We start from the raw sequence: 27,934 nt of genomic DNA on the forward strand, positions 1-27,934 counted from the left end.
AACCTACCTTTCACTCACTTGAAAGGACAAAGATGGCGCATTAAAAAGGACACTATTGCAACATGCTGAATATGATACTCAAAAAATACTGTCATTTTCTTATCACCAAGACATAGAATTCACAGTGCAGAGACGTCCCACTATACCTGCGTTGTACTCGTGCTACGCAAGGATTTCAAAGGACATTTGAGTCGAATGGCTTTTGAAATTTCAAATGCCGTTTGAACTGGATGGAGTTCCGCCAATCTAAACGAAAATTCTCAAAGGCAGTTGAAAGTTTCTGCATTCACCCGCCATGTTTTGGTGTTGCCACTGCTTCCCAGTTTCTTTCGTGTAACTTCACAAAAAACTTCATTTGCAATCGAACTGAGCCAAAAAAACATCATTATTAGAGATAAAATTGATAATAATCTACAAACCCACGCAAGACATGCACAAAATAGGCATTTTCTTTTTTTTTTCGCACTGCCTGCGTTGAGAGTATGAAATTATCTTGTAATAGTATCTACTAGTATAAAAAAATAATAAAGAAAAACATTAACAACTGAAAAATGATTGAGAGTGCTCTTTACTCATAAATAATTGTTTTTGTAATTACGGCATGCGGAAACTGCACCTGACAGTGTGAGCATTCACATTTCAAAGGCCTTTGTGAACTTCAAAGGTCATCGGTGGTGCTCCACTGACTCGAATGGCATTTCAATTAAATGCCTCTGAAAAACATTGTGTAGCAGCTTCATGGTGGCATTCGAGTCAAATGGAATTTGGTTCAAAGGCCTTCGAAATGCCTGTGTAGCAAGGGTATTAGATATGCAGCCATATAAAGAATAATTATTAGTGGGAAGTCCCATTCACATTACCGATGTAGAGTATGGCTGCAAGAAATTCAAAAGTGCACGAAATGCCACGTGCATGCATTTCTTTGACCTCAATCAACAGCTACTGTCACGAAAGACAACTGTGATAAAGCCAAGAATACATTCCTTACCATGCCAGCCAAGCTATACCAGAGCTACTGTGCTAGCTTTAGACTGGCAAGGCTTCACAGTTCAAACCTTCATTGCAAGGAGAAAGGAATACCTTTGTCAAGTTTCCGCTCAAGGTTGGCAGGCAGCTCTTCTGAGCTCTCAATCTCAGGCGGGTACACGTACGACGCCCGGCACTCTTCGCTCCCTGTATTCCTCGTGTCGACCGCATCTTTGCAGACACTCAGGATGTTCCGTCGGAAGTCGATCACTTCACTGTCCTTCATGTTGTCGAACTCGTGGGCACAGCCTCCGACGGCCAATCCTTTCCACGTGAAGCAAAAGGAAGTGGCAAGGAAATTAGCTTCTCCTTCCTTCTTTGCAGTTCATCATGATGTTACGTGCAGATCAAATGTCAGCAGAGCATGTCCAATACTTAAGGGACATAACCATACATGTCGTGTGCAGTGACAAGAACTTTACTGAGACGGCCAGCCAGAATAGTACAAGCATTTCTGCGGGATATTCACTGCACTCAGAATGTACTGACAGCTGACTTACATATTTCAGCTCTGTCACATATAAAAGCAATAACACCCCTGCCCTTACTCTCTCTCTCTATAAATTTGATCAAGCTGCACCTGCATACGGAAATTTACCTGTTTACCAATAACAGAAAGATGGGAGAGCTCAGTCAAGGGCTGTTAAATGTGATGGAGAGTGCAAATCTCTGGGGAAAAAAATTCAGTTACCTTCTTCAGAACCTGAAGATTACCATCCCACAGTTGAACCTCGTTAATTCGGACTCGCTTAATTCGAACTTCTGGCTAATTCGAACTGATGCTGCGGTCCCGGCAAAGTTATGTGTATTTAAACAGCTCTTGTTAATTCGAACTCAACAAGTTTTCGTGCCCTTCGAGTTCAAATTAATGACAGCACTGATCCTGAACACATGAATAATAAGGTTTTAATACGCATTTTAACGTGCTATGGGAACATAAACAGTCCTCATAAAATTTGCTTAAAATTATATTTTAAAGCAAAAAGCCACATTTGTGGGCAGAGAAAGAGAGCTGAAGAAAAACCAATCTCATTGTCATGTAGGCCACACTTTCCGATAATCATATGTTCAACTGTCCCTACAGAAGAAGAACTGCCACAGTAGGGATTTGTTGTTGGGAAAATATCTATATGTAATGGTATAGAGTTTTCAGGCGACAAAATAGTTGTCTTGGAAGTCTTGATTTTAGCTCCAGGTCAGAAAGGCAGTGGTTACGTTGGGGGTTACACTGTACTTGTTTTTTTTTTTTTTTTTTTTTAAGAAACATGAGGTCTTTTACAGCCAGTTAGCACTGTAACATGCAGACCAGGTGACAGAATCTCATCATTTTTTTTACAAAATTTTCCATTTTTCGTCAGTACAGCGACGACAGGACCCTTTGAATCCTTGCTTAGGCATACAAGGCAATAGCTCTGGTTCCGTCCTGTCTTCTGCTCATCCAGCAAACCAAGGAGTGGTTGAGTATTAAAGATGCTAAACGAGATTGCTTACGGATTTCGGAGTTGAGCTTCTTCTCCTCAGTGTTCCCCTTGGGTTCAACGACCTTGAGGATGGGCTGGAAGAGGTGCAGGTCACACAGCCGACGATACTCGTCGTAAAACTCTTCCTTGTCTCCGTCCCGAGTGATGGACACAAAGATGTACGAGGACGGTTCGCCCAGATGCCTGTACAAGGGGTACTTCTGGGCATTCTCCCAGAGGTCTTCTGCAAGAGGAGAGAGAGAGAGAGAGAGCACGGGTGAATACTGTTAAAAAAGCATGAAAGAGGAGGAGATGCCGTGTTGAAGAATCTCAAAGGCGAACGGAAAGCAAAGAAAGCAAACTGTATTTACAGTAAGTACAGGGCAAAACAAGCTTTAACATGGCGACCGAGAATCTTCCTTCTTCTTTCTCGTCTTCGTCTGTCTCCTCCGCGTGCCATCACGCCGAGATTCCCGCTATTTTTCCACGTGCTGGGCCCCGCACGCGGGCGCCAATTTCAAACCAGATCACAGTTCCTGGGAATAAGAAACATCCTCCCGGCCCCAGCACTGAGGGTTGTAATCTCCGTCTACGCTGCAGTAAGCTCTATTGGGTACAGTAGCTGCACCGGTCGTCGCAATGTAGCTCCGCTAGGAATCCTCACAATGCAGGCTCGGACGTTGTGGTCGCGTCCCATGATAACTTGTATAACCCGACCAGTCTTCCACATTTGTCGAGGAGCTTTTTCTTCGTGCACAAGCACCAAATCTCCAACTTTGAGCTCGTGGGTGGGCACATGTTTCGCATGGTGGAAAGAGCGCAACTGCAACAAATATTCCTTACGCCATCTCCTCCAGAACTGTTCCGCAAGCCGTTTACGATGGAGCCACCTTCGCGTGACTTCGCTTCTTGTTGATTGCGCTGTTGGTGGTTGACCCGCAGGTATCGCAACAAGCCTCCTTCCTATTAGGAAGTGTGCGGGCGTGAGTACCTCTGGGTCATTTGGTGCTGCAGAAAGGTACGTGAGCGGACGGGAATTAATTACCGCCTCTGCCTCTTGAAGTACAGTCGTAAGTTCTTCAGTCGTCAGTGCAGCTTTCCCCAGGACTCGCCGTAAACAGGATTTTACGGTTCGCACCATACGCTCCCAAAATCCGCCCCACCACGCCGCTCTTTCAACAATAAACTTCCATTGCACGCGTGTTTGAGCACAGTAATCTTGAAACTTTACGTCCAGGAACGCCTTTTCCAATGATGCGATATCTTTGGATGCCTTTTTGAAAGTTCGTGCATTGTCCGTGTAGATGACAGCCGGGAGTCCACGGCGAGACGTGAATCTTCGTAGGGCTAGAAGAAACGCTTCACTCGACAGTCTCGAAACCAACTCCAAATGCAGGGCTCTCGTAACTGCACATGAAAACAAGGCAATGTAAACTTTCGCAGATGAGCCTTCAGTGCGAGCATAAAGAGGTCCAGCGAAGTCTATCCCTACTACCTCGAAGGGATCCGAGCGGCGCACTCTATCACCAGGTAAAGGGGCTACAGGTGCACTGGCTGGCCTTAGTCGTGTCCTTATGCAAGCATTGCATCTGCCGATTACCTTTTTTACTATTTGTCTTCCGCGCTGGACCCATAATCTCTGTCTTAGCTCGGTCAATGTGTCTTGAGTCCCGCCATGAAGGGTTCGTTGGTGGCAATCGCGAATGACAAGTTCGGTGAACGCGTGAGAAGGTGGCAGCAAGAGAGGGTGCTTGACTTCCTGTTCTTCTTGAGAGAACTCTAGCCTGCTTCGTACACGCATCAATCCCGTTGAGTCAAGGAACGGACTGAGCATCCGAATGCTTGATCGGCAGTCGAGAGGAGCTTGATTCAAGAGCCGCTCGAGCTCCTCACCGTAACTGTCTTGTTGAACAACGCGGATCCAGTACAATTCAGCGTCCTTAATCTCTTCCGCTGAGATGGATGTAGATATCCGGTTGGCAACATTTCTACAATTTCTGATGAATCGCAGAATCCAAGCGGTGATTCGGAGAATTCGCAACAGGTTAGAATACCGCGCCAAGTCCAAGATGGGATTCACAGTCCTCACAAAGCAGATTTGCACACATCTCTCCCTTTCGTCGTCGACGCCTTTCAACCCAATCTCTGACTCTTCCTTAGGCCAATCTGTAGGGTCTTTCAGTAACCACGTGGGTCCATGCCACCATCGTTCATCGGTTTTCAGAATGTGCAATGACACCCCGCGAGTGAGATGATCGGCAGGATTGCAATTTCCGGGACAATGCCGCCACTGTGTCCTAGCCGTCAGTCTTTGAATTTCGGTGACTCGATTTTTGACAAATTCTTTCCATTGTGATGGATTACCCGTAATCCAATGCAGAGTGATGCGGGAGTCTGTCCAAAATATAGTTTCGACGTTGCACGGTACTTTGGCAAGAGATGCTTCCAAGAAATTTGACATCCGGGCCCCGAGGACGGCGCCGAGAAGCTCGAGTCGCGGCAAAGTCAACGTCTTTATAGGAGCGACTCTTGACTTGGCCATCACCAGTTCTGTTTTCACGCAATTGCTGTTGTCTTGAAGCCTTAAATAGGCGCATGCTCCGTATGCCTTTGGGCTCGCGTCACAAAATATGTGCAGTTGAGCTGCCGTAGTCTCTGGGGATAAATGTACCCAGCGAGGTATTTTGACGCTGCCAAGTTCCTGGAGGTCCGATCGCCAACGTCGCCATTGCGCTCCGATGTCAAGTGGAAGATCCTCATCCCAAGAGACATCCCGTTTCCATATCTCTTGGAATAATATCTTGGCTTGAACTGTGAATGGTGCGATAATTCCGAGAGGATCAAAAATTCGTGCCACTGTATGGAGCACTGATCTTTTGGAGTTTCGATCTTTGTCAAAAAAACTAAGAACAGACTTTGAAGCTATTGTCATGAGATCTCTTCGGGGCTCCCATACCATGCCAAGAATCTTGAGTGTTCCGTCGGTAGAAGTGATGCCTTCTTCCTGCTCGAACAGCTGCTGTAGGTGTGTCGAGTTAGAGGTCCACTTCCTAAGACGCATACCTGCTGACTCTAGTATAGCGTTAGCTTCCGTGAAAACACGTTGCGCCTCTTGGTCGGTGTCGGCTCCCACGAGCAAGTCGTCCACGTAAAACGACTTTGCGAGTAGGGCAGCCGTGTCCCGAAAGGAACCGCTGACAAGTCTCAGGTGATGTTGTAAGGTGGCGTTCAGCAAAAATGGGCTTGCTGTGGTACCAAACGGTACTCTGGTCATCCTCCATTCTTCCACTTCAGGTTTAGGATTCTCGTCCGAGGGAACTTGCTTGAACCACAGAAACCGCAGCGCATCTCTGTCTTGCTCTCGAATGCAGATTTGCAGGAACGCCTTTTCAATATCTGCGGTCAGAGCAATGGGATGCAACCGAAATTTTATCAACAGTGTGGTCAAGTCTGCCAGAAGCCTTGGGCCTTTTTCCAAGTGTTCATTGAGGGACGTGTACTCCGGCCCATGTGACGATGCGTCGAAAACCACTCGGACCTTGGTAGTCGTGGACTCGCTGCGAATCACTGCATGATGCGGCATGTAATACACCGGAAAGGATGACGGTCCGATTTCCTTTACCCGCTCTGCGTGTCCCAAAGTCATGTAGGACCGAATGGTGGAGTCGTATTGCTGCCCGAATTCGGGATGGCGCCGCAATTTCGTCCCGAGAGCCAGAAGTCTCTTCATAGCTTGCGTCTTATTGTCGTCCATGCGACCACCATTATCTTTCCATGGGAGTGCAACCTCGTAGCGGCCCTCCTTAAACTTGACGTTACGCTTGAACTCACAGAGAACGTCCGAGGCCTCATTTATAGTATTGTCCTGGTCCACAATACCTATGCTCTCAAGCTCCCAAAACTTCTGCATGATGCTGTCTGCTGGTTCCGCTGACGCACTCACTCGTAGAACGCAGGTGTTCATCGTCAAGTTAACTGATGTACTCAATGAGAGAGGTCCTTGAAACATCCATCCGAAGACGGAGTCAAGAGCCACCATGCCTGCGTTACCAGAATAGCGCTTTATCTCTCCAGTCATCAGCTGCCATAGGTGATCACAGCCCACAAGCAGCCCAATACCAGGTACGGCTGCCATGCCCGGTATATAAAGTTTGTCGGCAATGTTGTGACCACTGTCTTCCAGTGTCTTCACGAAGTCATGTTCAGCCGGCACTTGGACAACATCTTGGCAAATGAATGGGACTTCAACGGCTTGTATAAGATGCTCCGTACCGTCGTACTGACTGCGAAGACGTACTTCCACGAGGCGCTGACGCTGTGAAGTCGTAGCCGTCTGTCCGAACGTATTCAACTGGAGACTCGTACTTCCAAGCTCTTTCAGGCATAGGGTCTTGGAAATGTCCTCCCGAATAAACGTGGTCTGGCTTCCACCGTCTGCTATTGCACGAATGTACGCGCAACGCTGACTTCCGACAACCCAAGTCCGGAACGTCTGCAGAAGTACCTCGTTAGTCAAGTATGAACACGTGCTTGTGTGAAGGCTGTTAGCGTTCACACTCTTTGTGACTTCAGCTTTCTTGGGTTGCCACGTTGGATCGCACATAGATGAAACATGCCTCCCTTGACACTTGCTGCACTTTACTTTCCGGCGACAATCCTTTGAACGATGTCCACGCATAGTGCACCGAAAGCATCGGTTGTCTTTGGCGAGCTTCTTCAACTTTTCTTCTTTCGTGATAGTTACATCACAGTTCTGGGTAGAATGCTTCGGAGAGCAGCAAAAGAAGCAGGTCTTGTTTTCCTGTGGAGCGACAGTATGCAGTACGGCTGCAGTTGGTAGGTGCGCCAATTGTTTGCGGTCAAATCCACTTCGAGGACTTCTTTTATCTTGGCGATCAGCCAACCCACTTCGCTCTCGACTCTCTACCTCTACCAGCAGATATTCAAGAAGACCTTGCAGCTCACGCTCTGCCGTGCCTGTTTCGCAAGTTGTCGGGGATAGCGACCGCCCGCCTTCGTCTTGCTGTTCGGTGCGCGACGTGGATGAGGTCTTAGAAGTCGCCACCAGTCGATGATAGCCAACGACGACGTCGCTTGGTAAAGCTTGCAGTATGATGTCCGTCAGCATGGTCGCATAGGTAGCCGAACTGATGTTCAGGGCTTTAAGTCCCCTCATGTGGCAGTGCACGTAGTCCATAAGCTTGCGCAAACCCTTCACGTCGTCCGATGCTTGCACCGAGGGCAGAGACCTCAAGCGAGCCAGATGCTCTTGAACGATGCGTCGAGTGTCACCAAAGCGCCTTTTAAGAATGTCGACGGCATCATCGTAGCATTCACTCGTCGCTTGAAGGCCCGCGATAGACGCAGCTGCCTTGCCGTTGAGAAGCGTACGTAGGTACTGGAACTTTTCTCCCTTAGTTAGACAGTCGTTGGTATGAACAGACGCCTGGTAATGCTCCCAGAAACTAGGCCACTGGCATATCTCCCCGTCGAAGGACTGCAGTTTGAGTGTCGAAAGCTTGACGGAACTGCCTCGCGCTAGTTCCTCGCGTTGATCCACCCTCGTATGTGACGGGTTCCTTGGGATAGGTGACACGTGGCTTGATTGAAGCATTGCTTCTCTTGACTTTAATTGAGCGAGCATACCTTTAGCCGCGTCTTCGTACTTCAGTACAGCCTCCATTTCCGCTGCGACCTCTTCGTCCTTGAGGTGCTCTTCGAACAAAACATTCAGCCTTTCCAATTCGTCGTTGTTGGCCTGCAGTCTTTCACGCAACGACGCCAGCTCGCCGATGTCCGCCGTATCCAAGACAGCTTTTGCTTCATTGATGAGGCGAGTATTCTGCTGCCGCCGAGCAGTACGCTTCTCCTTCAGTCGGTTCATCCTTGCTTCCGAACACCGGTCGCACCGTTCACCTCCTGGTGGACACCCGAAGCTTTTCCGCTGTCTCTTTCACTGTAGGGCGTTCCACAGTTCCCGGTCTTTCGGCACCAGTTGTTGAAGAATCTCAAAGGCGAACGGAAAGCAAAGAAAGCAAACTGTATTTACAGTAAGTACAGGGCAAAACAAGCTTTAACATGGCGACCGAGAATCTTCCTTCTTCTTTCTCGTCTTCGTCTGTCTCCTCCGCGTGCCATCACGCCGAGATTCCCGCTATTTTTCCACGTGCTGGGCCCCGCACGCGGGCGCCAATTTCAAACCAGATCACAGTTCCTGGGAATAAGAAACATGCCGTGTTTTGTGCCAATACGCACAACCCGCTTGACGACTAATTGCCGTGCCTACTTCTGCAAAAGGCCGATTGCAGCGAAATTTCACCTCGCACAAATTTGTTGCAAGTGAATAGCAGGTATTGCCAAAGGAGCTGGGACCCAACTCATTGATCAGCGAAGTGCCTAGTTGACCATTTTTTAGTGTTCATTGTAAGTTCACAGCAGACAAAAAGCCAGGTAGTGCAAGTAGAACCCCTCGAGCTCCCTCTCTACACACGTCTTTCAGTGCAAAAATGTGCTCATTCACTTAGACTGCACTTATTACAACAGCGACCACCCGGCTGAGCTACCCAGAACTACTTGCTTGGCCGACTTCAACATCACTTTTGCCTGGCTGTAATTGGCTGCCATTTTCTCGATATCAGTTTTAAAATCGCTGGTTTTCATTCACATTTCGTGATATGCTTTTGTGCATAGTATTTCGAGTTTCGTATTTTGTATGTTCCAGTCTTTCTAGTAAAACTATACTAAAACAGGGTTTTCAAGAAGACAAAATTTCTGCTGCAGTTGGCCTTTTCAGCCGTCATTTGGTTGTTATTGCACAATGGGACCCTCTTTCATGCCTGTTCAATTTAAAATTAATCTTTGCTTTACAATGCATCCGCTAATGAGACATGAATATCTGATAGAATTACCAATCATGTACAACGTGGACGTAAAAGGATCATAACAATTCAACACCTCTTTCAAAAATAATTCGACAATCCAAAATCAATTCAACAACACCTCTTTGTACCTTATGATGCTTTTTATCACGAGACCACAAACAACATAAGCCATAAAAATTAGCAGGTGTTCGTGTGCTTCTCAGCAATACAGCTGTGTAATGCTGGACCTAGAGAAGAGATGACGTCTCTTGCTACAAATGACGCTAGTTGATGACATATAGGGCATAAAAAGCAGAGTCCTGAACTTGGTCCTCATGTCAGATGCAGGTGCCCACCATAAAATGTTCATAACAGGCACACTAATGCTTCAGCTATGGGCATTTCAATTACCTTACATACCTTACACAACTCCCTCACTAGGGAAAATGAGCCTCCAATGACAATTTGGAGCTTGCAGAATTCATCCCCGGGACGCTGTTACACCACTTTTCGGGCTCAAACAGCGGGCATTCAGTTTCAATACAACCTCGAGAAACAGGGGGCTCTGAGAGTCCTCTTACCACACTCAGCCCAAACCACATGAACAGCACGACTGAGCAAAGTGTAATCGCCAATTTCCCAAGCCCAATTAGAAGCATTACTTTGGTACTTGTCAAGCAATGTGAAGTGTCCACCCGCATGCGTCCCCCTCATCCTGAGAGAGACTTTTGTAAGTGAGGAGCAGCACGACGTTCCACTATCTTCCATAAGAAGGTGCATCCCGATCTCCTTTCTTGCGTTACTCCCAGCAGTTGTGAGAAGCAAGATCACATTACTAAGTGCCAAAGGACTGCCAACTTTTGTTTTTCTTGCGGGGGAAACTGCTCTGCCCTGTTGTCACCTTTTATGCTCTCCAGCGTGGCATCCCGGGAGCACGAGAGGGGGATGATGATGCCAGTTGGGAGCAGACAGTCCACAACGATGGTGTTCGGCATAATGGGGTAGCCCCATAGCTCTCCTGACGAGGGCGGCATCTTGAATGCCCCACCTCAAACCAGGGATGTGATGATCAACTGCACCAGGAAGAGAGAGAGAAAAAAAAATTCCAGTGCACTATTCAGCAGTTCGAGGCTGGTCCTAAATGCAATAGATCAAATGCACCAGAACACCATTTGCGAAGGCTCCAAGCAAAATTTCACATGATCCCCAAGATACTGCTTACGTACTAATCCCTCCATCCACGGTGAACTGCAATAGTAGTACTGCGTCAGCAGCAATATCATGGCGCCTCTTGCAAATTCAAAGTACGTACACCAAAACACCGTCGTGCCTGCACCCTACGAAAAACTAATTCAACAGCACAAATTTCGACAGACCCGCAAATGTCTATTGCAGTGATAACGTTCCTTGTGAGACGACGCACAGAAGAAAAGGTGCCCAAAACTATGCCCTGAAATATGTGTTTGAGCAGTTTCAACGTACGAGTATGCCGGCGTGCCTGGCCACCGTGTTGCCTAGCAACGCTCTTTCTTGCTCGTGCGGCATTCGAGATAGAGAACTGAATCTAGAAGGCACAAAGACGTGAAAAGCTCGCTAACTTCTGACCCCTGTTATCCTTATCGTAAGTATTACAGTATGAACACGAACAAATCTAAGAACTACACGATGTTACAGCAGCGGAGCCAACAAGTTACCGGACTAGCACGGCAGAAGCCTCCAGCAAACGCAAAAGCGGCTGCATTGAAACGCTTCGAAGTGTTTTTAAGAGAGTGACACTTCTTCCCCAAATAAAACTATGGTGCGCAGGCGTTAGCTTTCAACGGCGATCTCCCATGTCCAGCAGCATGCGCGAAGGTTTTTCCGTTTCTGTGCCGGCTAGTCATACATGAATGCCAAAACAATATCATTACATGACCAAACAAGTTTCCGGCGTCGTTTCATGAAGGCCGATACAGGTCACCGCACATTTAGCGATTTCAACGCATGCTCACCGTGGTACACAGCACCTTCACCACCCTCAACCAAACACGAACACGCGGATATTAAATGGCAAAATATGGGTTTCACACCAACTGTAATATGACGCAAAACATGTAATAAGGAACAAACAATCAGTCGGACGTAGAAGACACAAACGGTTACAACACAGAAGATGATCAAGCGATACGCACCCAAGAGATAGGCGATGAACAGGGTTATAACAGCCGAAAACACTCCGCATCAGCCAGCTCGACCAGCACAGGATGAGGAAAAGATTCATGGCCGCCTGCTTTCCCCATCAAATCAGCGCACAATCAGCAATAATAGAAAGTTAATCCAAGTAAATAACCGTCTGCAACGTCGGCAAGGCTCCACCAGCTCCGCCGTAAACAACACGGCTAAAACGTCTAGACATAACAAACTACGAAGTCGCAAACAATAAACAAACCGCTGTGAAGCCGTAACGTCTCTAGCGTTCCTAGCGCCACAAATTAGTACGTAAATATCAACGCAAGTTTTGCTAAAAAATAAATTTACTTGCTAATTTAATAAAAATACTAGTAATATTACTTATTTTTATTATAACAAGAAGATTTAAACAAAAAACTAGCTTTAAGTTTTAAGCCAAGCCAAGTCAAGTTTTGGAGTTTTTTTTTTTTTTTTTTTTTTGCCCGCGTGTTTTGGTTTTGGTTTATTCAATCTTCACCGCCTTCACCTCGTTCACGGGATTGGCTCTTGAGTTTCGTAGCGATCCTCCTCTAGTCAGCTGAGAGTTGTCGGCGGGGGGCTGTGCAGCGTGGTGTGCGTGCTGGCGCGCTGTTTGCCCGAGTTTGCATCGAGTGCCGGTGTCTTCCATGTCGCGTTTCTTCCCGACCACGCGGCGACGCAGGTTTTGGCGGCCGCGGCGGTCCTAGCTCTCCAGTCGGAAAAGCGCGCCGTTCAAACGAACGAGTTATCCGGCGTGCGCGGTGTGTTCTGTTTTTCCTCTTGCCGAAGTCGTGACCGTCGCTTGTTGTCACGGCCGGACGGTGCATGTCTATGTCGGAGGAAGAGAGCGACGTGGATTTGGACCCGGCTCAGCAACTGGTCAGGCTGCGAAGGCGGCTGCCCGCTTTTCACCAGCGACCGCAGCGTCGCAAAACTTGCAGCGACGACAGCGATGAGAGCGAAGACCTGCCCGACGGCCACTGTCACCGCAAGTCTGGAAACTCTTGCTGGGCAATTTCCAATCTCAGCCACTTGGACGGCGTGGTGTCGCCGGCGGCGAAAACTGGTTACATGTGCGAGGTACAGTGATTTCTTTTTCGTTGCTACGTTTTCGAATAATTTGTTCGGTGTATGTAGCGCGCTTTGAGCGGCGCCGTTGACGATGAGACCCAAAGCTCGATCCGGTTCGTCTCGTTTTCCGCTGTTGCGAGCTGGTGAAAGCTATTTGCCCAGCTAGTTACGCACGCCCATGCCTTCGCTTTTACACGGTTATCCTCCGTTTCGTCTCCTGTGCGCTGCAGTTCATTGACTTTACCCCTTTTTTTCAGCGCAGTGGTTAAGACCAAATATATGCAGGATAAATTTGTTTTGCATGCAAGGTTCACTAAATAAAACTGCGCTGAGCGTTCTGGGTAGATCAGTCTCAGTTTTTATCGGGTGCATTTTTGCCCTCTGCACTATGAATAAAGCACATGGTACGTTGTCTGAATGTGAGAAAAAAAAGTACGCATCTGAAATCACTGGCTCGTTCGCGCCAAACTTCGCAGGCATTTTTTTTTTGTCTTCTTCTTACCTCGTACCGCATAGTACCGGAATTTGTTTTGAATAAGTTGCGGCTACGGCATTTCCGTCGAGCTTGACTGAAAGAAAGAAGAAAAGATGAAATAAATAAATAAAACTAGGCAGGCTGTACTCAGGAGGGTTTGGGGGTTCGAACCCCTCCTGAAATCTTTTACAGGCAGCACGTAAGCAATACTTACTGCTGCTTCAAAACTACCTCCTTCCCAAAATCCAACCCCCCATTCCCCCCACCGAAAACATTTTTTGGCTACGGCCCTGAACCTAGGCCTCGAACAAAATTTCTGTGCGCGAAGATAGATAGACAGATACAACTTGAGGTCACCGTTGAGGCGGCCTCCGAGTTTGAGTGCAACCGAGTGAGCATTTTTGGCGAGACAATTTTTTATTCGGTTTTTTGATAGAAAATGTTGCACAGCTGAAAGGAAAGCAGAAATAAACAGAGTAAATTGATTGATTATAAGGTTTAGCGCACCGACGCTATACACACGATGAGGCGCGCTGTAGAGGAGGGCTCCGCATTGGTTTTGACCACCTGGGGATCTTTAACGTGTGCCGACGTCTCAAACACAGGCGTTTTCGTTTTTCGCCTCTGTCAGAAAAGCGGCCGCCGCGGCCTGGAATCGAACCCGCGTCCTTGGGCTCCGAAGCACAACGCCTGTGCCACCGCGGCGGGCAAGAGGGTGAATAGAACCAACCTCAAGATTTTAAATCGATATTCAGTAGCTTGAAAGCAAGTTTTGTTGGGAGTTCTGCTATAGCAAATTGAGGTCCAGGTTATAACCGTGGCTCTAAAAAAAAAAGAAGAGTTGAGACGGGTGTAGGGGATGCGTAAAAATCAAGGATCAATGAACCTTCTGAAGGAATTGTCATTTGTATCCGTAGACACGCGAGCTCACAACTACTCCTCGATTAATAGTCAACTTGACCTTTTGAGAAGGCGGCTGGGGGGCGTCAAATTCTACCCCACTGTCTTTCAGCACCTAGTGATGATCGGGTTCCTGGTCCTGACCTTCAAATCAGTGAGGTGCGGATCATCACTCGGGTATTGTATTCTGCGCCGATCTTCTACTGCAAATTCGCAAGATCTCTGTTACCATGAGAAAAGGTGACCAGCTACTCCCGGATACATATGGGGACGATAATTTGGAGAGGGCTGGTGTAATCAGTTCGTTTGCAGGACGTGTGGTTGTTGCAATGTTCCCCCAGCCGAATTGTTGCTGTTGAAGGTTTAATTTAGAAAAAAAAAAAAAAAAAAAAAACTCTGCACGGGAGGAACACTTTAGAAAAAGTAACGGACGACACGACTTTTTTTTTTTTTTTTTCTTTAATTGCGAGAGCTTGCCCTACAGCATAACAGGAAGTTTTAAAGGTACAATATTGCACCAGTTTCACGGGAAAATCCAAGAAGAGACCAGTACTGTGGTCCCCATATCCAACGCTTATGATCTGGGGGTCTTCCAGGATGGAGCCCTGTGCCTCGAAGCTGTTGGATTATGGCGTTTCTGAGACCTGAGCAAGTCCACAACAGGTGTTTAACGTCAGCTTCTGGAGCAAGAGTCACACAGAAGGGGCAGGTGTCCGCAAACGGGGCGTGGTATCGGGCAGGCCAAGTGCTCGTGTCGTTCATTACTTCTAAATTATTTATTTTGTGCGCAGTTTTTCACAATGAACTCATACTAAGTAGCCGAGGTTTCTATTCTTCTAAGCTGTTGAATATTAACAGTGCCGCAGTTAAAAAAAACAAGAGTCAAAAGCCATAGTACGTCGCTATAACTTTGCTTTCGAACAACTGCGGCGTAATGAACTTAGCTTTAACATGAACTGAATTGCGGTTAAAAAATTCTGGACCCTGAAGCCCTCCTTATGATGTAGTGAATGCGAGAGCATTAGTGTTGAATTGTGGGAGGGATGTGCCGGTGCACCTTTTCTTTCCTCCATGTGCCGGTGTATGCTGTGTGCGCCGCCATGTTTCACACTTCCTATTGACGTAGGCGGTTCAGAGTCCATCGCCGCGTATGCACCGCACCGACGAAATTTGTAGCACAAATTTCGGGTGCACAGCGGCGCGTGCATTCCAGGCACGGTAATGACGTGGTGGCTACGCTGTCATGTGTCCAATGGTATACGTGCGTGTCCTCATCATCATCATCATTTTCCCTTCGCGACTTTTTCATCCTTTTTCGGTTTCTACGATTGAGTAAGTGGCTTAGCGAATTGCCATTGCCAGCCCTGCACATGCGCTATTAACGGGAACGGGCTTTCCTACGCCCACCTAGTTGCTACCTGTGTAAACACCATGGTCAAGTTCCTTCTGTAGCACAACTCTATCACACGTTACTAAACCGATGGCCACAGGATGACCAGTTTCCGTGAGAAATGTGGCGGTATCCTGAAAACAGCCGCTCCATCTCCCCCCTTTTGGAGGGAGATCGAAATACTGTCCTGAGTATCCATTGAGCCGTTTTTTTTATCCTTTGAGAAGCCGGCCATATTATGTGCCGTGGACGCCGGAATTTCGGCCACCATATTTTATTAATTTTAGTATTTTTGCATTAAAATTGGACTCTGGGAACCTGATGGTGTTTACCAAGAGCAAAAAGAAACAATTATACATCAGGGCTCTTGTTTCTGTGTTTAAGTTTTTCATGTGTGGAAGGCATTCTGAATTCTTCTAAATGCCTGTGAGCGCCTGGAGTACTGTTTCACTCGTGCGCCTTGGTTGCGCTTGCTCCAAACAGTGATCTGGATAAGAAAATACGAATCTGTCTGGGTGAGTATAAACGTGAAAATTGATTGATTGATTGATTGATTGATTGATTGTGGGGTTTAACGCGCCGACGCAACGCAGGTGATGAGGCGCGCCGTAGTGGAGGGCTCCGGATTAATCTTTATCGTGCGCCGAAATCTCGTACACACGGGCGTTTTTGCTTTTCGCCTCCATCAGAAAAGCGGCCGCCGCGGCCGGGAATCGAACCCGCGACCTTGTGCTCAGCAGCGCAACGCCTTAGCCACTGAGCCACCGCGGCGGGTATAAACGTGAAAATGAAATCATCGTCGTCACCGCACGCCTCAGAAACCCGAATGTTCTGCAAGACTATAGCCCCTTCAAGCTCTGGAAGCACGTCCTCCTATGCTCTCCTCCATGCGTGCACTGTGGTCATGCAATGATGTACGCTATCAAGGGGCCTCTGCAGCACTTTTTTGTATACTTGCAACTTTGCTCAAACGTGGTGAATAAGAACGTCTTCTTCTTAGGTTAGTATATCGACGACGTGTCCAGCCAAATATCGCTGCTCTTCTGTGACCGCCAGTTTTTTTCTCCTCGTCACATTTTCCCTCAAGGCATTTTGCGGCTCGACTTAGAGTGTAAAAAGGTGTGAATAAAGCGACGTATCTGTTTTAATTACGTATTCACAGGGTACTCGCGTTGCATTCTTCAAAACAGTCTTCACAGCCCTGCCGGAAAATGTGCCGCTACAGCCGGGAATCAGCCCGTGTGTGGACATATATGATTAATGACGTCTATATTTAGTTACAAGGTTTCTTTCTTTTTCTTTAATGACGCTGCTATTCAAATTTAACTAGAGATCGAGGCCAGGCTAGTTTGTAAATACTGCAAAATTACGAAAGCAGCGCTTCTCAAATAGGAGGAAGACACGCATTGCGCCGTGTCTTTATACGTCGTCTGATCAAAAAGCGCTGCTTTCCGCTATTTCGCATTTTGTTTTTACTTTCGCTGGTAAATATCAAGTACTGGAAGTTTAGTATCACAGTTGAGAGCCGGTATTGATAGCTAGCTGCTTGCATCTCTCAAATTTAATTGTCTCGTACTCTCTGTTATAGCTTATAGCGTACGCCCGAAAGTCCGAAAATCTTTATGTCCCCCTCGGGTTCGTTAATGGGAAAGATAAGCCCACTCTGAAAAGTTCATGGCGAAGGGGAGAGGGGGTGAACGTTTTCCGACTCCGCTCTCTGAACCCACCAGGGCCTCGGAGCCATCCCCACATACACACACGTTCAGTCCATCTTTTTTAGGTCAGAGTCCAGCAGAGTTCCAGAGCCGCTTGTGAGTTGGACCAGGTTAGCGCTCATCTGAGATTCTGCCTCCGCCAATTTCGCTTTTCGTCACTGTGCATCACTTGAGAACGCGCGTTTCTCTGGCATGCACACTCCTACAAAAACTTGTCCCAACGGACGCATGTCGTTCGTTCAGCCTTTCACTACGTTTTTGGCGCTGTCATGGTTTTCGATATGTGTTCTTTAGCTATCAATGACCAACTGTGTTTGCTGGCTTTTCGCTCTAAGAAGCTTCCTTGATAGTGCACGGCTACTTAACTTTATTTTGCCCAAGATGGGGTCGAGGGAAAAGAGTGGGGAGATCTTGTCTTCTTCCCCCTTCAGGCGGCGGTCAGGAATGTTTGGACCATGGCGGCGACTTCAGCTATGCGGACAAAAAGTTGTATTTGCACGTCGTGGTCAGAATTGAGCAGCGCGTTCTCTCAGTGCTCCGTGGTTCTAATTTCTAATGAAGTGTGGTCTCTCTTGCTGTCTTCACTCCTATTTTAAGCGGGATGCATGACCAAACCTTACGTTGCAGATCCACCCGACCTCCACAATTTTGCATCCTTCCGGTCACGTTCGCTTCACGCTAACTTCATATGACGCGCACCGCTGAGTAGAAGAGTGCAATTTTGCACGTGGAAGAGTGCATGCGTCCAGAAGCGGATAAGGGGATCCGTCAGAGGTGTCGGTTTCCTGCCCTATTCGCCTCGCGATCCGATTCCACTGCTTGCTGGACAGGAACGCTGTACGTCCTCAATATTACGTGGTAGAACCGTCTCAGTTTCCGTCCTCCCTGGACTGCACTTCGATGCACGCGACCTCATACTCACCTTTCCTCGGGCGTTCCGAACGCGTCGTATCGTGTCATCTAAATCGGCGTCGTCGCTCGACTGTAACGGCGGCCCATCCTACCCGACTTTTCACCCAGTCAACCTTACTACAAGAGGAAACCGAGCAGTGGCCACCCGAGCGACCAGTACGTGGAGTAATTAATGAAAAAAAATTATACCTGGTTGCCGGGAGCTATACGCTCGGTTGTCCGAGATAATTATGATGACATCGCCCGTAAGCATTTTTGAAACGCACTGGTGGGCGAACTGATTGCCTTCCTTATGATCAGGCAACGAATTAATGAAAGTAATAATAGGTTTACATCAACAAAGGGTAAGCTATAGTCGAATGTGCTCGCGTTAAAGTGAAGGCTTAGGTTACAGAGCAACAATTAACCGCGGCAGTGGACTTCGTGGCATGCTCGCATAAGAGGGCTTGTATACCCTTGGTGACCTCTCTTTCTCTCAGTTCTCTTGTCTTTTTTTTTTTTATCCACGCTCGTTCCTTAGCGCAGCGCGAAGTGCGCACAGAATACTAAAATGACAGGTGCAGCTTTCCGCTCATCGCAGTTTTTTCAGGAGTAATTACTCTGGAGTTATTCATTGTAGTGGAAAGTAATTTCGTGCGCCTAACATCGGGGCAAAAGGTTACGGTGAGCGCAGTTTCAAGTTTAGCACCCTTCTGTATCAGGCTCTAGAGCCTTAAAAACTATCCTATTGGCATGTATGGGCGATAAATTTTGTAGTATAAGCTACACTGGCCGAGGTTGAGCAGTTTCGCGTGGACCTTGAAGGGTCGTGCTGCGTAAGCGCGAGAAGCATTGGATTGTATTGGATTTGGATTGGATTGGAAATCCAATCGAATTAGACTACGGCTGTGTAGAGAATTGGGTCTGCACATTAGCCGGTCTGCGCATTCCAGAGGAGTGACGTCATAGCCGCGGCAGACGCACTGGCGCCGGCGCGTGCCCAGCTGTGCGCCCTCGTTGCGCAGTAGCCAAGTCTGACGCTGCGCCGGAGCAGCTTGATAGCCGTTTCGCGTGGCTCCTGGAGAGCCTTGGTGCGCATGCGCCAGGAGCAGTGACTGTACTGGATTGTATTCGATTGGATTGCTGAACCTTAGCTCACGCTACGTATGTCCTGGCATAGCCGAGCTAAGCCACTGGTAATTTTTTGACAACGAATTAAACAAAAACAATTCAGAGTCCTGCAAAATTTTTCTGCACTGTTCATATACAAGTCCGCTCCTTGCTCTGTGCGAAATATTAACTGTTTTACCGGGTTCCTTTGAGCGAGAAAGCCGGGGATTCGAAAACTCGCGCCCTCGGTGGCGTTGAACCTAGTTTCGCGGAGAGCCACCTCTGGCCGTTCACCTTGAGCCCGGAAGAATGCGAACTATTAATACCGGTGCGCGGCTCAGCCGCCGCCTTCGTGTACAGCGCGCACGCCCAACGAGCGGCATACGTACAATCGAGGTCCGCGTCATACAAACAGCGCCGCTGCACGCAGTCTCGACGTCCGCTGGACGGACACGGCTCGCCGGCCGACGTGTTCACGGAGGACATTGGGAAAAGGCTAACCTCGGTCGTCCATCAAACGTGGCACGCAGGTTTGAGGGGGCGCCGCCGTTCTTTCTCGTGGTGGGCTGAGCCTTGTCCCCGATGGCAGTGACGTTAGAGGACGGAAAAGCAGCTGGTTTACGGCAGCTCCGCGCCGCCGGTGCCGCGGATAAGCGACTTGGAGATCGTTCCGGCGACCGCAGGACATCGTCAATCCGCGGCGGAATGCTAATTTTTCTTCAGTCACATCCCTTTGTCCTGTTAAGTTGGATATTCGGCGAGGATTGTACGTGTATACAGAGGATGAGGTTATAAAAGTCTGCCGCAAGTCCTCAGCGTGATGCAGGTGTTCATTCTGTCAAACAAACAAACAAACAAACAAACAAACAAAATAATAATGAGGAGGCGAAGGTAGCAGCATTGAGTGTCTGGCGGGGTTTTGCGACGTTCGGAACCAGCTGTCGGGGTGCGTGATGCACGACGGGAGATGTTCCGAGCGGCTGCTTCTTATTATTAACTAAAGCGCCGAGGAACAGCAGTGACCTGCATTCGTGACTAGTAAGGGTGAGTCAGTTAAAGGCGGTCTCTTAATTACGTTGGAGTTATTCTCAAACCTCTTTATGTCGCACTCAGAAATAAAGAACGAAAATGGAAACTGACCGGGGGCTCGATATGGACCAATACTCGTCAATACTGCATCGCTTGGTATAGTGTAATAACATTGCAATCGTTTTGAAGACACGTTACAGAAAAACGTTTCCACGTCTGCTTCCTCACAATGCATAGAGAAGGCCTCTCACTGCGTTCAAAGCGGTAAAATAGGCCAATGACGACTCCCAGCTCGAGATTTCATTCTAAAAATGTGGTCTGCGCGCTGACATCGCGGGGTGCAAGCGTGGCGATTTGCATTGCGCGTTATCACAGCGCAGATCACATTTTTTAATCAGGTCATACGTCGGGCCTCTTTATTTGGCAAATATGCTCCTGCGGACGCACGTTTGTTCATTAAGGTGCACTGCGGGGAAGCGAATCCACGGACGTGTTTTGAAGTGCAGAAAGAGCCCTCGTTGTCGCCGTCGTAGTCATCATCATCATCAGTATCAGCCTGTCTACGCCCACTGAAGGACAAAGGCCTCTCCAATAAATTTCCAATTATCCAAATCATGTGCTAACTGCGACCAATTTATCCCCGCAAACTTCTTGATCTCATCTGCACATCTGACCTTCTGCCGCCTCCTGCCACGCTTGCCTTCTCTATCCACTCGGCTATCCACGGGTATCTTGCCTTCGCATTGCATGTCCTGCCTACGCCCATTTCTTCTCCTTAATTTCTACTAATATGTCCTTAACACGCGTTTGTTCCCTGACCCACTCCGCTGTCTTCTTGTCCCTTAGTGTTGCACCTATCATCTTCCGTTCCATTGCTCGGTAAGTCGTCCTCAATTTAAGTTGAACACTAGTGAGCCTCCAAGTTTCTGCCCCGTAGGCGAGTACCGGTAAGATGCAGCTGTCATACACTTCCCTCTTCAGGAACAATGGTAGGCTGCCATCTATTATCTGAGAATGCCTGCCGAAAGCAGAAAGTGTACTTCTGCCTTAAAAACGAAGGTAATTTCCCACACTCTGTAGGACAGTCCTGTGGTTCAGCTTCATCAGGGCTGTATTAACAGTGCTGAGGGCCCAGTTAAAAAAACAAACAAGGAGCGCCCATCTCTTCCTCCGCCTTACCCTCTCGTCATTCTCTAGACCTGCCGCTTTTTAGAATTCGTTACAAAAAACACAGGCCGTATTTACTCGAAGAATCTCCGGCGTGTTTATGAACATCGCCTGGGCGTCTACATTCTCGCAGAGAACGCGGAGAGATTGTGATCGGGATTGAACCGCTGGAGATACTGAAGAAGATACACAGACAGCATTCAGATTTGTCGGGCTAAGTTGTTCATATAATGAAAGAAGGCTTAACTGCGTGAGAAGTTAAGACGAAAGGAAAAAAAAAAAAATACATGCGACACTTAGAAGTGCAGTCTAAGTGTCGTATGTGTTTCTTCCATTCGTCTTAACCTTTAGGTCTCAATCGACAACATCTTCCCTCGAAAGCATTCGTAAGAAATGGCTTCCTCTATATGCACTTCACTAATTCGGGAGCGCACGCTTTGGTCGCCTGCGTGTGAGCACTGCCGAAGTAGACAGGTGGGCCTTTTTCAGAAAGTGTTCGCACTTCCCTACAGAAAATACGCTACCGATCGTCTGACTATATTGCGATTTCTTCCAGCAACAGAAATTTAGGCTCTCCCAAGTCAGCGTTTCTATACGAACAGAATATTCTGTATATTTTATATGCCGACTGAGCACAGTGGCGGTCCCAAGGAGGGGGCGAAGAGGGCGAATGTAATCGTGATTTAGTCTGCCATTTTTTCCAGCCCTCGGTAGGGGGGAGGAGCCTAATCCAGGGGGGCCTTGGTCATTTTAACCCTTTGAACCACGGATAATCCGTCCCTGAGCTTCACCACAATGCCCACTATTGACCAATACATACAGCCAATGATGAAATTTCGGCGAATGGCGGCGATGTCAGGCCTCGTAACGGAACAAGGAGCTTAACCTGGGCCGCGTGTGGGCGATACGCTATTTCCGGTAAACGAAAAAAGAAAAGCGTTGGAGTAACATTGACTGAAGGAACCCACGAACTTATTATCGGTACCACGACGTGGCCTTGTCCATGCCGTCTCAGCCTTGTTCGGGAGCCACGTGAATACGTACCACAGTTAACTAGTGGAATGGCACTGGCAGCTTTCGAAGCCGCAAGTTTAATGCTTGTGGCCTCGACTGGAACCAGAAAAGCAAATCTACTCATGCGAGCGTGTGTGGGCGTGGCATCACTTTCTACTCTGTCCGCTACCGTCACCCCGTGGGAACAAGTGCACTGAAATCGCCACGCTGGGCAATCACGACGAGGTGCTTTATCCTCGTACAGAGCAACAAGTTCTGGTGACAGCACTTTCATGTTTGTGACCATGTTTCATGTTCAAGCTCCGTGCCGCGACTAAGCACGGAAAGTGGACGGCCCGTGGGGAAGGACAGCTTTCTGATCACCCGACCCACTTCAAAACCGTCCCCTCCTATTCAAACAGCACGTCTGGAATATTATACGTAAATTCTGTTCGGTTCCCGGCCGCGGCGGCTGCTTTTCTGATGGAGGCGAAAAGCAAAAACGCCCGTGTGTGCGAGATTTCGGCGCACGTTAAAGATCCCCAGGTGGTCAAAATCAATCCAGAGCCCTCCACTACGACGCGCCTCATCGCTCGTGTTGCGTCGGTGCGTTGAACTTTACAATCAATCAATCAATGCTCTTTCAGGTCGCTCCCGATCTCGCATGAACCTGAGGCCCACTTACGAGAGCCGACCTCAGATGTGAGCCCTCTACGCCATGGCTTTCCATCTTGTTTCTTATAGACGACGTGCGGCTCTATGTCCCACACGGCTGGGATACTAAGCTCCGTGTAAAAGCGAAACGGATGCCAGAGGAGGGCTTTTTCCTTTGTTTTCTCGACCGCACTCAGGAAACAAGGGGCCACAGGGCAGACGGGGCGCAATCTGTGCAGGGCCTCAGCGGAGCGCTCTTCTTTTGAGCGGCCGGGCAGCAGCAGCCGGCCCGGGCGGCGGGCAGGAGGCATGCGGCCACAGCCTGCGGTTTCGGGGAGGGAACCCGTTTCGCGGCGGGCGCCCAAATTGCGCGCTCCCATAAATCTCGGCTCTGTTCTCTTCGCCTACATGCGCCTTGTTCTTTCTGCGCGCGGGCACGCCAGCGGAGCATGCGGATGCTCAGTCTCGGAGGTTGTTGAAAAGCGCGCGCGCCTGTTGTGCGTGTGTGCATTGCGCGGGACACGATCATTTGTTGCGCGCGGTGCGTGCTCGCGTTCGTTCCGCCGCGGAGCAGACGTCGTCGCCGACTCACCAGCCCCCCCCCCCCCTCTCAGATGCTGCAGCGGCGCTGAGCTGCTCAGCAGACGGCACGCTCCTCAATACTTCCCTCCCACCCCCTAGCGTGCCCTGCCACCATGTTCTCTCTGCGCGTCCTCCCCTGTCTCGACCTCTCAATTATCTTCTGCTTCCGGCGCAGTCTCTGTCTCGAAGGGAGAGATGCGGTGGATATTGGAGGGACTATAAGAATTTAGAAATTAGCGAGCCGACAGTGGCGAAGTAACAAATAAAGAAGGTGAGGTCGGATGCCTATGCATCCCCGATGTGGCGGTGGCGGTGGTTGTAGTGTGGGATCAGGCGGCCGGGGTTAGCCTGGCTGGATATGCCGGCAAATGCTCCGCCCAAGCTCCTCCTAATTAGCCAATGGCAGTGTCCTTTCACCACGAGTTCGCCAGTTCCGTCTCCTGGAGGAAGCTTAGGAGAATGCGCGGCACGTCTCTGTGCCGCATTCAATGTCCCCTTGGAAAGACGATGGGGTCCAGAGTGCTGTGTGGGGCTGCCAGCTTTCGAATCGCTGAGAGCATTGCAGTCCGCCCTACATCGTGCTCTGGACAACACATTACGTAGTAGTAGTGTACAACCCCAGTCACTGCACATGAGCTTGCCGTAACGCTAACTAGATCATGCCGCTGTCACTCCTTCTTTCCTTATTTGGACAACATGTGCGGTAAAGTTGACACATGACCTTTAAATTAGTCGCCATCTGGGCCCTGCGAAAGTGGACGTTACCACTGCTGGTGGGTGTGGGCAATGGTTGGTTGACTGCTTTAGAGTAGTGGTAGTGACGATCGCATTGCGGTACACCGTGATGGATTCTGCGATGACTTTGGCTACATTCCTGGCCAAGGCCAAATCCAAACATGACCTGTACCGCGTGGTTGGTTGAGCGGGGCCGCTGCAGCAGGCGAGACCAAGGCTGTCCCTGATAAAGGCCAGTCCATTTTCTCGGGTTTCACTTTGTCAGCATTAAAGCCGCCGAAGATAACCACTGGTGTGTCATATTCTTGTCTGACCCATGCCAAGTGCTTTTGCACGGAGTTCTCAATGGCTGCTTTGAAGTGCTGCGTTAATCAAATTGTGTTTGTTTAAGTGCTGCGTTAATCAAATTGTGCTTGTTTTGGGACCCGCACGAAACGGAGGATACCGGGGAAAGTTCTAGCCGATACACCTTATATGGGCTGCGCTGTGGGGGTGCAACGAGAGGGGAGTTTTAGATCACGCACGAATGCTAGGAAACCCGACCAACAAACTGTGCAAGGCCTCGCTGTAAAATTATTTAAAAGAAAGGGGTGAGGTCCCGGCTTATGAGATGCACACCGAGGCAAACTTCCGCCATGTAACAAGATATCATGCGTTAGGTGTCTTATTGGCCATTATACGTGGGTCAACTTCGTTCCGAATCGTAAGCCCGCCGATGGACACCCAACTCCAACACAGAACGCAGCAGCAGCTATATGCTGCGACCACAAACTCTCTCGCTGGCACAGTGCTGCTCAATTATACCGCGCCGGGTGGCCACTCGCGGTTACTCTCGCTTCTCATAGCGCCCACGTTTCACCCTCTTCTCGAACTTACTGGACGCGTGCCCGGAGGTTCTCGCCAAAAACAACAAAAGATGTCGTGCCGTTGCAGGCGGGGCTTTTCCTCGTTCGCGGGCCGCATCCGTGGTGCCAAACAATGGGGAAGCTGTCGGGCGTGTCGAAATGACGCGACGTTGTGGAGCGCCGTGGGCGCCGAGATGACAGCGTCGTATATAGCTGCGGCGAATTTAGTCAGCTGAGGTCTGTGCTCAACCACGCCTCTGTGATCCTCCTGCGGGAGACTCCAACAGATTATTCTCCAAAACGAGCGGGTCGTGTGTGGAGGCGGGGGAATTCAATTTCCCTTCCTGCAGCTCTCTGTTGCGCTTAACCTTCAGTTTATGTTGTACGCATAGTACTACGCAAATTCTGTTTGTAAGTATACGCTTGTACGTCACAGCATTCCCATCGCTATGACCATATATAACCGGATGCGAATTACCAGTATGCGAATATTATCACAGCGGCAGCCATCGTAGATGACACCGGCCTGGTTTTTTTCCTCCTCGCGTTGTCCCACTTGCCCAGTTGCACTCACTATGCATTATTCCCACGAATGTTGTCGCGTTGAGACCTGTGCATTTGCAGAGCGTGAGCCTATGTGCCACGATCTACGTGATCATGTGTCGCTCTACCCAGCCAAGAAGGTAGACGTATAACAAAAGCAAGATATGGTAAAAATTAATGATAAATTAAGCCAGGAACGTAAACGATGAGGTTATATGCAAATTCTGTCCGTGCGTCCGTAACCGACATGACCCTGCCCGTCAGGCAATGCAACAAGGCTTCGCAGGTAAACAGGTAAAGAGACCGCCGCAGGGAGGCTGCCAAGTCGCTGGCTCAAAAAGTGTCCCGTCGTGTACCCGGATGTGGCGGCGGAAGTGGGACCATACTGGTATCGGGACAGAAAGTGGTGTTGCTTCCGGTTACGCCAGCATATCCACCGCCGGACATACAGTCAACCATAACGCCAGGCTGAAATGCGGCAGCAGCAGGTACGGAACTACGTAGTAGATCCGACGGCCTAACGAAAACCGAAACAAGCAGAGGAAGGTCGTATGGCACGCCCCGGCATCGAATAGCGTTGCCATTTTATAGTCAATAACCCACCTCACATGTTTTGTTTTTTTATTGTCACTAAATGTCTTGTGCAGCAAAGGCTGCAGCGAAGCATTCCGCGGCCTATAAAGACGTATCTCTTCGCGTCTGCTCGAGTCTCACTGATGGCGTTTGGGTTAAGACCAAGAAGAATAGCGGACTATGGTATTATTTCGCTCTTGTGTACAGTTGAACTAACCTGGGGATGACCCGCACTGCCCACTAACTTGAGGAGCGCTTGCGAGCGACGGGGCTCCAATGGTAGCTGCTTTCGCCACGTTCACCCAGATATGCAAGCCCAGAGTGGTCCGTCCAGTCAGCGCTGGCTCGGGCGCATGCCCTTATCGCCCGAAAACCAGATGCCCGATGCGGCGTATGGGCGGCACACAGGCGTCGAGGCAGGTGCAATGGAGGGGGGGGGCAATCTTTTTATTCTCCGCGGTCGTCCGCCTCTCTCGTCGCTGGTCGACAACCCGAGCACACATCCTGGCCACGTGATGTCGCGTACAAGGGAGCCCGGAGCGCCGCCGGCTTCGTGTACGGTGTAAACGTGGGAATTTCGGCGAGGTGCCGCAGTCGGCTTCACGTGGGAAAAGAAGAACAGGGTGACTGCGGCTCTGTCCTGCGGCCGTCTGGTTCGTTGGGGTCTTGGGTTTCACGGCCACGTCACCGCCTCTGGGCATTCATCATTGGTCTGCGCCGGGCGCTTGTACGCACAAATGAGCGCTGTGTAAGCCTTCCCTTTTGGCTTTTATTAGGGGCCAAACACCTTAAGGCCGAGGCTTGTCCGGCGCCCGGCGTCCGTGCTGACGGCACAGCACCGTGTAAATCGAAACATCTGTGAACAAAAGGTTTGAGAGAGAGAGGGAGAGAGAGAGAGAGAGAGAGAGAGAGAGAGAGAGAGAGAGAGAGCTGTGCAGTGCTGCGCATGCGAGAGGAGCATTGGATTGGATTGGATTGGATTGCAACGAATTAGATTAAATTGAATTTTATGGGATTGGATTAGATTGGATTGGAAATCGTTTTAGCAACAGTAAGCACTCTCACGGGTGATTTACGGTAAGAACGATCTTAGTGCTTCGCCCACTCGTCATGATTGACTTCGTGGAGGTGCGTGAATTTTTTTTTTTTTTTTTTCTGTAAGAGGCATACGGTTAGCGCCGTTGTTCGCTCCAACCACTGGCTGTCCAATCGTGCCTGATGAATATGCGCCATTATGTTTTGGTACATGAACGAACAGTAAGAGTGCCGCTTCGAAAAACGCCATTGCTTTGATAATCATATCTGGACCCTGTTCGGCTACGGTCCCCAGGCCCGTGCGATATTGGCCGCTTTAAGCTTTGACACCCGTGAGGAAGGAGATGCCGCCTTGCAAAAGTGGAAGAAGACGAAGCATGCTGGTAGCTCCGATCCGCCATCTTGGCTTGGCGCCCCTTTGGAAATAAACGCGCTTCTCGCAAACCGCTTCGGTATCCAGAATGGTTAATTCGAACTATGATGCCCTGCTTTCCATCGCTCCTCGCAGAAGAAGTCGGCCCAGAGTGATTACAATGTCTTGCAAATCCAAGCCAAACCAAATTTACTAGAGATGCAAAAGAACGAAACAGAAAAACAACGGCGTGCGCGAGCGGGACGCTCCTGCAACAGCTTATTTCGCTTTTACAGAGGGCGCCGCGCCACCGTGGCCAATGCTCGGGCGCATGTCATTAT

General features: G+C 49.1%; 2 protein-coding genes across 4 annotated transcripts in view; one reads left to right on the top strand and one right to left on the bottom strand.

Annotated features, from left to right (window-relative positions):
• Positions 1 to 11,756, bottom strand: part of LOC144144661 (phosphatidylinositol 4,5-bisphosphate 3-kinase catalytic subunit alpha isoform-like) — a 45,841-nt gene extending 34,085 nt beyond the window's left edge. Inside the window, exons 1-4 of the mRNA XM_077676188.1 lie at positions 11,518 to 11,756; positions 10,248 to 10,419; positions 2,518 to 2,730; positions 1,081 to 1,290 (exon numbers count right to left, since the gene is read on the bottom strand). Coding sequence (XP_077532314.1) covers positions 1,081 to 1,290; positions 2,518 to 2,730; positions 10,248 to 10,380 — 556 coding nt within the window. The 5' untranslated portion in view covers positions 10,381 to 10,419; positions 11,518 to 11,756. The remainder of the gene's footprint in view (positions 1 to 1,080; positions 1,291 to 2,517; positions 2,731 to 10,247; positions 10,420 to 11,517) is intronic.
• A 278-nt stretch (positions 11,757 to 12,034) lies between these two features.
• Positions 12,035 to 27,934, top strand: part of LOC144144663 (uncharacterized) — a 185,304-nt gene continuing 169,404 nt past the window's right edge. For 2 of the 3 annotated variants that reach the window (XM_077676189.1, XM_077676190.1), the window contains exon 1: positions 12,036 to 12,613. In XM_077676189.1, the coding sequence (XP_077532315.1) occupies positions 12,359 to 12,613 (255 nt within the window). In that variant the 5' untranslated portion in view covers positions 12,036 to 12,358. Of the gene's footprint in view, positions 12,614 to 27,934 lie in introns of all 3 variants that reach the window. The other variant, XM_077676192.1, reaches the window with a different exon arrangement.

The sequence above is a fragment of the Haemaphysalis longicornis genome, unplaced genomic scaffold (genome assembly GCF_048455015.1).
Source record: "Haemaphysalis longicornis isolate Haplotype H1 unplaced genomic scaffold, Haemaphysalis longicornis Haplotype H1 scaffold_7, whole genome shotgun sequence".
Taxonomy (NCBI): Eukaryota; Metazoa; Arthropoda; class Arachnida; order Ixodida; family Ixodidae; genus Haemaphysalis; species Haemaphysalis longicornis.